The sequence below is a fragment of the Limulus polyphemus genome, unplaced genomic scaffold (genome assembly GCF_000517525.1).
Source record: "Limulus polyphemus unplaced genomic scaffold, Limulus_polyphemus-2.1.2 Scaffold5886, whole genome shotgun sequence".
In the NCBI taxonomy this organism is placed as follows: domain Eukaryota; kingdom Metazoa; phylum Arthropoda; class Merostomata; order Xiphosura; family Limulidae; genus Limulus; species Limulus polyphemus.
This window is the reverse complement of record NW_013671496.1, coordinates 14,832-25,573: the sequence shown is the minus strand read 5'-3', so window position 1 is coordinate 25,573 and position 10,742 is coordinate 14,832. Positions and strand designations below refer to the sequence as shown.

The 10,742-nt window shown below is 34.4% G+C and overlaps 1 protein-coding gene across 1 annotated transcript in view; it reads right to left on the bottom strand.

Moving 5' to 3' along the window:
- Positions 1-463: 463 nt before the first annotated feature.
- LOC106473104 (protein shifted-like) overlaps positions 464-10,742 on the bottom strand; it is a gene marked incomplete at its 5' end in the record, with an annotated part of 19,697 nt that continues 9,418 nt past the window's right edge. Inside the window, 4 exons of the mRNA XM_022401603.1 lie at positions 464-1,672; positions 6,435-6,560; positions 7,931-8,026; positions 9,984-10,079. Of these exons, the coding sequence (XP_022257311.1) occupies positions 1,632-1,672; positions 6,435-6,560; positions 7,931-8,026; positions 9,984-10,079 (359 nt within the window). The remainder of the gene's footprint in view (positions 1,673-6,434; positions 6,561-7,930; positions 8,027-9,983; positions 10,080-10,742) is intronic.

Sequence of the window (10,742 nt, the reverse complement as noted above, 5' to 3'; positions counted from 1 at the left end):
TGCAATGCTAGAAATTTACATTCTGTGAAAAAAAGTGTTGAACCTTCATTTTCATTTGATATAGCACGAGTAAGTTTTTGCTTTAATTTTTTTTTACATTCGCCAGTAAACGAGTTTTATTTCTTATTTTGAAATGTCTCCACCGTTAAAGAGTTTATATTTCTTGTAAATACATAGTAATTAGATTACCCGATCCTAAAGGGGTCAGTGGAGCTGTGTTAAAGTTGATTTTACTGTGATGCTCGTGTACTGTTAGTTAAGTGGATTTACTGGGGGAAGGATGATTCGTTTCGATTTCTTGGGTAACACAAACTTTGATTTTTTTTGTAGTTTTAGAGTCAGCCAGGTCTACCTGGAAATACAAAGGGAAATGGAATGTATGGTACAGGACTGTACCATGTGTTAATACCCCCTCCCCCTCAGTTAATGTTTAAATTCTTCGAAATTTTTATTTTATTTTCAGTTTGTACACAGAGTCGCTGAAATTAACAACTCGGTTATCCTTGCTCTGATGCACACGAAACTTGGTTAATTAATGATGACGGGTGTTATCCTGCAGGAAGAGTAACTTGACGAATCAGGTAATGAACGAAAGTTTCAATGGTACAATCCCACTATTTGATTAGAATAGCCCAGGAGTTGATGGTGTTGGCCTTTCCTCTAGCCTATCACTTGAATGGTGGTGTTGGCCTTTCCTCCAGCCTATCACTTGAATGGTGGTGTTGGCCTTTCCTCCAGCCTATCACTTGAAAATTAGGGACGGCTAGTGCAGATATTCCACGAGTAGCTTTGCGCGAAATTAAACACAACAACAATAAACAGTCAATCCACGCTCCTATGTTCAATGCTTTTGGCTGTAGGTCATGTGTGTAAACAGCTTGGTTTTGTCACTGTTATTGTGTTTAAATCCATGTTATGTCCCGATAAGCAAGTGTTAAAGAGTTTTTATAAATATTTAAATTTCCTAGATTTTTCCTTGTTGTAGCTAGATTTCTTAGTGATTTAAACTTAACATTTCTGTGTTCTAAATTTAACTTTATTTTGCTTTAACTTCACGGGTTGTTTTTGTTATAAATTATTCACTATTTTTCTTTTAAGCTTTAGTGGGGAGTCATATGACTCCCGTTAATAGTAATGTTTTTTTCCCTGCGAGTCTATAAACTATAAAAGCCTTCACATCTTTTCATAAAAAAAAAGTAAGTTTATTCCACGTGTTAATATGATATTTCTGGAATAATATGCAAGTATCTTGTAAAGTTAGAATTACATCTGTCATGTACAGCAAATACCGGATATCAATACTGTAAACAACAGAATTCAATTATCGAAAAGTGAATATAAAACGAAAAGTAAACAGGTACATTAACTGCTCTCAATAAAAGACAAGGTTCACAACAATTCACATTTTTGTTATACAAAATAAACAACTGAATATCTTCTCCATACGGGCAGATCAGGTTAAAATAACAAGAATGAAATATTGACAACTTAGAGCAAACTAGTTGTCCACAAAAGTGCATGATCCGATGTTTGGCTATAGCGTTGTCTAGTACGTATTGCTCTGGCTTTGGCTACTATCAGATTTAATAATAATAATATGAATGCGTCCAATTTCTTCATTCTTCCAAAACTCAAACGTACATCTGCTTCGTTCTTCTCTGGCGTGGATGACCTTAAAGAAAAAAAAATAGTTCGGGTTAAATGTAAGTAGAGCTTGTTTTACTTATTTGTTCCTTCAAAAGAATAACTTTACCTAGCGATTAACAAGTTTATTTACCAGGAATTACTAGTAAAATTATCTTTCATGGCTAAAACTATTTACAATTCTCGAAAAATAATGATGCCTATTAGGATTAGGGGCACACAACCTCAAAATTAGTCCCAGTTTGTTCGACTTGTATTTCACGAGATCGGTAACGTTCTATGGTTCGTGTATTTCCGCTTTAAAGAGTGATATAATAGGAAGTAACATAGTGTTATTGACGGCCAAGATAAGTAACGTTCTATGGTTGGTGTATTTCCGCTTTAAAGAGTGATATAATAGGAAGTAACATAGTGTTATTGACGGCCAAGATAAGTAACGTTCTATGGTTGGTGTATTTCCGCTTTAAAGAGTGATATAATAGGAAGTAACATAGTGTTATTGACGGCCAAGATAAGTTTGAGTGTTTCATGTAACTTTGTTAAATCATGAAGGTCTGCTTTGTTTGGTTAGAACTTTGACAAGTTTTCTAAGGCATGAGGAGTTCCTGCATCTTTCTAAAATTGACGTCGGTAATTGGAAGATAGCTGAAGTTATTGCTAATGCTGTTTCCGAGCTCTATCGTCAAACAGCGAGGTCAAAGCAGTCATGGGTAATTCAGAACCAAGCCATCATCTCTTGCCCGTTTTGTCAACATCATCAACTCATGCTCTGATGGATCAGAAAAGGAAAGTTCATCAGAACCGATCCTACCATTTGCCCATCCACTCCAACAACTGTGACTCTACCAAGATGAAGCGAAATAGGAGGCAACAGTAAGAAAACGTAAAAAGGCTTATCAGTGGATACTCAAGAGCCCAGGGACTACAGAAATGTTATCTGTCTTCAGCTCCAATGGGACCACAAGATATTACAATACAAAGAGACATTCTTAAGGTTAGGTCATGCCAAACCATCTAAGAAGCTTCTAGAACAATCGCAATGGAGGTTTACCATCAAATCGAGTGAAGTGTAAAACTAAAGATAAGGGTTCTTGTTTAGACATGAATATTTTCATCGTCAGAGGATTCTATATTGAAAGTTCTTAGTTCTCATGTTTAGTTTCTGTGTTATACCTTCCAATTTCTTCGAATTCTTCTTCTTGATAACTATGAATAAATAACTCGTCTGTTACCATTTTTAAACCCAACTTCATATCATCATTTTCTTCAGTTTTAAAATTTCGGATCACGTGAACCACTTGAGTTATACTACACATACAACTACTTTTCATTGATACATTAAATTATCGTTTCAATTTTTTTTCAAATTTCAAAGGCTTCTTTATGCTCTTGCTTCAGTTTTTGTTTTAAATCAGATTAAATATAAAAGTCGTGTACATAATTATGCTTGTCATATAGCATTAGTATAAAGCCTATTATATTTTTAACACTACATTTATTTTCTAGTCCTATAGGTATTTTTTAAATTTATATTTTGTTTGTTTGTAGTGAAGCACAACGGGCTATCTGGGTATCGAAACACGGTTTCTGGCGTTGTATCCACAGGTATACCGCTGTTCCACTGGGAGCTAAGATTTAGAAGGGCGTATAATAATAGTATTTCAGGAGTGAAATTCTGTCGGTACTTACTTATTTGAGCTGCTTTGTCGTTTTTTTATGTTTACACGTAAATTTATTTTTCAAAAACAGATCCACTTCACCCAGCTGCGTACCTCTACTTTTTTTTTTGAGAATTTCATCCCTGTAGTATTCTAACTACATTATGTTCGCCTTAACGTTTACGATGACGCATTTCGCTCAATCCAGAGCTCATCAGGCCGTCTGGGACATAAACACAGTAATGGTCAATTGTTGTGTAACAATTTTTCTAATTCTTGAAAATCTTTAAAGGACTAGACAAAGAATGTAGTGTTGAAAAGTATAATAGGCCTAATACTTATGTTTTATGACAAGTATAATTAATTATAATCACAACAATAGTCATGTAAAACTACACCACTGTTGTATCTAAACGATGTTTTAATCTATCTGAAAATATGTGTAAGATTCACGTTGCTATTTACTCCCTATGGACTAATGAATAGAAAAACTAATTAAAATAGTTAGGCCATTGTTGAAACAGTGCGCGGTCATTCGTCCTTGCCCATCAAACATGGTAGTGTGTGAGCTAGGGACTCATACGATATTTGTATAGTCTAATTATAAGTTAATTTTATTATAATAAAGTACATACTTTTGTTACATTTTCTGCCATACCACCCCTTCTGACACCGGCAGTCATTCCCCACACAAACCCCTTGTTTGCAGCGTCGAGGTACGCATGACTCTGAAATTACAGAGAGCAGGGGGAAAAGCATTAATTTTATGATCGTATTTAACTTTCCCAGGATTCATTATTTCTTATTACGTCTCAGTTAGTTTTATTGCTGTTAAATCTATTTAAAATTTTATTTACAAATCTGTTAGCAATTAGTCAATGTTAATTTGAGACGATTACATTACGAAACCCAGTAAGAAATATATACTTTATACTATCCGCTAATAATGTACAAGCTAATCCAGTAATACATATATTAGTAAACATCACCAAACCCAGTATGAAATGTACCCTATACCATCCGCTAATAATGTAAAACTAATCCAGTAATACATATATTGGTAAACTACCAAACCCAGTATGAAATATACTCTATACCATCTACTAATAATGTACCAGCTAATCCAACAATACATGTATTGGTAAACCATCACCAAACCCAGTATGAAATATACTCTATACCATCTGCTAATAATTTACAAGCTAATCCAACAATATATATATATATTAGTAACCCATCACCAAACCCAGTATGAAATATACTCTATACCATCTACTAATAATTTACAAGCTAATCCAACAATACATGTATTGGTAAACCATCACCAAACCCAGTATGAAATATACTCTATACCATCTGCTAATAATTTACAAGCTAATCCAACAATACATATATTAGTAAACTATCACCAAACCCAGTATGAAATATACTCTATACCTTCTGCTAATAATTTACAAGCTAATCCAACAATACATGTATTGGTAAACCATCACCAAACCCAGTATGAAATATACTCTATACCATCTGCTAATAATTTACAAGCTAATCCAACAATATATATATATATTAGTAACCCATCACCAAACCCAGTATGAAATATACTCTATACCATCTACTAATAATTTACAAGCTAATCCAACAATACATGTATTGGTAAACCATCACCAAACCCAGTATGAAATATACTCTATACTATCTACTAATAATTTACAAGCTAATCCAACAATACATGTTATTAGTAAACCATCACCAAACCCAGTATGAAATATACTCTATACCATCTGCTAATCTTGTAAATTCTAATCCAACAATACATATATTAGTAAACCATCACCAAACCCAGTATGAAATATACTCTATACCATCTATATATATATATTATTAAACCACTTCAAAACAATTTTTCTTTTGATTCACCAAGCCTTTCATTGTCACCTGTTTCCGTTCAGTCATGGCTAGTCCTCAGAGGACACATTTAGGCATTTTACCCATAAGGAAAGCCATAGATCTAATAAGTCACAGTAGGCTGCTGTGAATTTAATCCAAGCATTTAATAGGATGCAGGACTACTTCCAAACCAATGTTCAGACTCCTGAAAAAGGTAGACCATTATCCACAACACAGACAAAACTATCTGTTGGTTGTAGCTCGCTGCAGTTGAAGGTATTTGCTCCGAAATTGAATCAGTTGTTCACAGCCGCATCTGAGCCATGTCAGTGTACAGAGACAGATTTTACAAGGCCAATCTGTATGCCAGAAGCCAAATGAGATACAGAAAACAGTTTGCATGCAATGTTTCCAATAACATGAAATATTTATTTTACAGATGTTTCACCAAATAACAAATGTATACTTCTTTATAGACAATCCAGAACCCAATCCTCACAATTTGGAACTTGGTGCATATGGCGGGTGTGAAAGTGTGGTTTGAGTAGGATAAAGAAATTGGTAAACATGCCAACTTGTATATCACGTGAAAAGGGCTATATACCATGAAACGTCCACCCACTGGGTGGTAACGCCAAATTCCACCGTGATCAACACATTCCTCGAAAAAGACGACATTGACTGAATGGGTCATACAGGATAAACTCTAAAGGTGTCCCTGAAAACAACTATTTCAAAGGGAAATTACCAGTTAGTTTTTACCCAACGTTTCGACTGGTAGTCTGAGTCCATTTTCAGGAAAGTCTTAGTAGCCAAAACCAACGGGTAGAATCTAATTTATAATTAATGACTAAACAAGTGCCTAATTAAAGGATATTTGCCTGTTACAGGGTAATATGTTTGAATATGAAATGTTATTATACTAATAACCGTTTCTGTTACAGTCTTCAGGAAAAGCTGAATTACAAAGTTGGAGATTAGCTTTAAACTTCTTATTCATAAGGCTTAAAGAATGTTGAATTAGTCGTTTAGAATAAGATTGTTTCAGAATATCGGCTTCTTGTAAGATGCACCCTGGATATAATATTCAACTAAGCCATCTTGGAAGAGAATTATTATAATTCTAAATTTTGGATATAAGTTCACAAGATCTTTACGTAATAATTTTTGTTTCTACTATACCATCCACCCCGATTACTTACATTAGTAAATGTTTAACTGCTTTTTAACTTTTTTTTAACTTACTCCGCTTTTCTATCCCTTTCTCCTTACTTTCCAGATCACACTGAGCTCCAGAATATCCCCTTTTACACCGACATTGGTTGACTCCAACACACTTTCCTCCGTTCAAACAAGGTATAGTACACTTACCTGTGACGACAAAGTTTTAATATGTCACTTACCAAAGGCTAAAACAACAAAAATTACGAAGTGTTTATTACTTATTGAAAACGATTTGTGCTCATTACAAAGAAAAGTGTAAAAAAATTCCTTCGTACCCTTTGTAAAATTGCATATTTTCAAATATTTTTATTATATATAATTTTTAAGTAAACTCCTTATTCGTTATAGTTCGACGTAAGCAATAATTATTTTAGAGAATGAATATTATAATTAACTTTAAGCCGTATAGAGGGCGCTTCAAAATTCGTTCTGGGAAAATCGTCTGAGGAAGGTACTATAAACATTCTAACACTGAAATTAAGATTTTTTTCCATACTATTTCTTCTTCTCTATACAAAAACTTGTAAACATGCAATTTTGTTATTTTCTATTATGATAAATGAATGACTTAAAATTAACCCTATTTATTCATTTGAAGAGTGAACAATTTTTGCAGGAATTGTTGATGTTTGTTTCTTAAGACGTAGGTAAATTAATATGTAGAATTATACACGGACTACGTTAAAATACTTTTACTTGCGAGTTTCCGGCCGTCTTACCGGAGCCTTCATCGGGCAACAATGTACATAGTTATTTACATTGTTGTCCGATGAAAGCTCCAGTAAGAGGGTCGAAAGCTCGCAAATAAATATTTTAACGTAGAGAAAAGTATGTGTATAATCCTACAAACTGTTGTTGGTTTCGTAGCGCAGACCTAACAAATGGGCTACCTGCACTCTGTTCACTGCGGGGAATCGAACTCCAGATTTTAGCATGGTAAGTCTGGAAAGTCACTGCTGAATTTCCAGAACTGTGGTAATAACAACATATTTTGTTTTCAACATTTTTCTCAGTGCCTACAGTAAACGGAAGTACTTGAATCATTATATTTTATATGACTGACATAGTTTTCCATAGGACTGGCGTGGCTTGATAGTCAAGGTGCAAGGCTAGGAATGTAATTCTGCTGAATATGTTCCATATTTTCAGCTTAGGGGTGTTATGACAGTGACAGTCAATTCCATTACTATATTATTAGTTCAAAGAGCCGGACAAAGATCTTGTGCTGGCTACCCTCCATCTGATATCCAATATCTGATCTTTGATCTGTCATTCAGGTTTAGAAGTGAAATACCTTTTCAAGCCCCACAGTGACTTAACGGTAAGTCTCTGGACTTACGACGCTAAAAATCGGGTTTCGATACCTGCGGTGTGCACACAACAAATACCTTAGCGATTTAGTTCAGACATTTCTACACTATTTGGCTGATAACCCAGACATTTTACTTAAATCATTATCTCATTGTAACACAATGATTAATCTCGGTAACAAGTTGAAAACATAGATTTGTACTTACTGTATTCACAACGACGACCATAATAACCTTTTCTGCACTTGCACTTGTCCTTCTGAACGCACTTCCCTCTATTCAAACATTTCTCCCGACATATCCCTGTGGTGAGAACAAAATAAAGTTAGAAGACATATCCCTGTGTCCAAAATAAAGTTAGAAGACATTTCTCTCAACATATCTGTTGGATATACAAGACTGTTTAGTGTAAGTGTGATAATTTAATTTATTTTGTGACTTGATATTTAATGATTGGTTAGTTTTTAACACAGGAGTGTTGAAGATGGGTTGTTTTAAAAGAGTTACTTGTGACAAATTTCATTATGTAACTCTGTAGGAGTCGTGCGTTGTGTTTGCAATTACATTGTCTAGGCTTTACTAATATTGTTGACGTCACGTTACTCGAATCTTCGGTGTTTTTCTCGTTACCTTAACTGAGTATTGTTCTATCTATCTTCGCGTAGTTTGTCGAAAAGTCGAGGCCTGAAGTGAACAAGATATATATATATATAATGGTGGTTCGTGAGCGCAAGTTTAGAAGCAGAGAAAAGTCAAGTTAAGTAAGAAATAATTAGATAGATCTAGGCTGAGTGATTTGGCAGTTTAGCCATGTCAGGCGATTTATGAAGAAGTAAAGTGGAGATAGAAAACATTAAGTTAGAGGAAATTAAGTCAGAAAAAGTTAAGTAGAGAAGAAGTGAAAGTAAAGTTGTCAGAAAAACGTGAAGTTAGTTGGCGTATAGGTGATAAGACGTTACGGAAGATATTTAATGTGAGTTTCACAGTTTAATAGAGATAAGGAGAATAATTTGTCTTGTTAAAGGGTGTTCTAAAGTAATTAATCAGCCTAAGTGAACTTTTGACAAGAAAAGATTGAGAGTTTTAGATACAACTGTTATATCCTATAATATAAAGAATTTTTATACATACGTTTGACTTGTTTTGAATATATTAATTGTAAACAAGTGGATTGTGTGCTGTCCGTTTATTGTTCAAATTTATCACCAACAAGTCACAGACACCTACTGTAAAAGAATCCCAATCTACATACTTAAAACCCTGACAATATCCCTGTGTCCAAAACAAAATACAGCTAGAAGGCATTTCTCCCGACATATCCCTGTGGTCAGAACAAAATACGGTTAGAAGACATATCCCTGTGTTCAAAACAAAATACATTTAGAAGGCATATATCTGTGTCCAAAACAAAATACAGTTGGAAGGCATTTCTCCCGACATATCCCTGTGTTCAAAACAGAATACAGTTAGAAGGCATTTCTCCCGACATATCCCTGTGGTCAGAACAAAATACGGTTAGAAAACATATCTCTGTGTCCAAAACAAAATACGGTTATAAGACATATCCCTGTAGTCAAAACAAAATAAAGTTGCAAAGCATATATCTCCCGACATATTCTTACGTGTAACTGTGAATAACGTCGAAACAGGGGACCGTTAAGAGTGGAATCATAAGTTCTATATATCATTACAACCAACACACCAAATTATTCTTTAATTTTCTTAATACTAATACCATTTTGATAACAATCAACTGAACATTACCACTAACAATACTCACCACCCGCACAGTGAGGCCCCTGGTAACCATCGGCTGAACATTACCACTAACGATACCCACCACCATCACAGTGAGGCCCCTGGTAACCATCAGCTGAACATTACCACCAACAATACTCACCACCCTCACAGTAAGGCCCCTGGTAACCATCAGCTGAACATTACCACCAACAATACTCGCCACCCTCACAGTGAGGCCCCTGTTAACCATCAGCTGAACATTACCAATAACAATACTCACCACCCTCACAGTGAGGCCGCTGGTAACCATCAGCTGAACATTACCACTAACGATACTCACCACCCTCACAGTGAGGCCCCTGGTAACCATCAACTGAACATTACCACTAACAATACTCACCACTCTCACAGTGAGGCCGCTGGTAACCATCAGCTGAACATTACCACTAACGATACTCACCACCCTCACAGTGAGGCCCCTGGTAACCATCAGCTGAACATTACCACTAATAATACTCACCACCCTCACAGTGAGGCCCCTGGTAACCTTCAGCACACTTGCATACTCCCGTTGATACACACGTTCCTCCGTTCATACACTGGGGGTAACAGAGAGCTGAACACAGAAATATAAAGTACGTTTAGTTGGACGACTAGAACACTAAATGTGTCTATACTGATTCCTTAGTGCATGAAGAATCTAAAATATTGTGTATATAGATAATAATTTAGATATCCGAAACTTATTCATTAATTATGAATTATTAAAAATACGGTAATACCAAAAACATATTTAATGATTAAAGTATTGGTAATACCAAAAACATCTTTAATTATTAAAAATACGGTAATATCAAGAACATCTTTAATTATTAAAAATACGGTAATACCAAGAACATCTTTAATTATTAAAAATACGGTAACACCAAAAACATCTTTAATGATTAAAAATACGGTAATACCAAAAACATCTTTAATTATTAAAAATACGGTAATACCAAAACATCTTTAATTATTAAAAATACGGTAATACCAAAAACATATTTAATTATTAAAAATACGGTAATACCAAAACATATTTAATTATTAAAATACGGTAATACCAAAATATCTTTAATTATTAAAAACACGGTAATACCAAAAACATCTTTAATTATTAAAAATACGGTAATACCAAAAACATATTTAAATTTTAAAAACACGGTAATACCAAAACATATTTAATGATTAAAACACGGTAATGCCAAAACATATTTAATGATTAAAATACGGTAATACC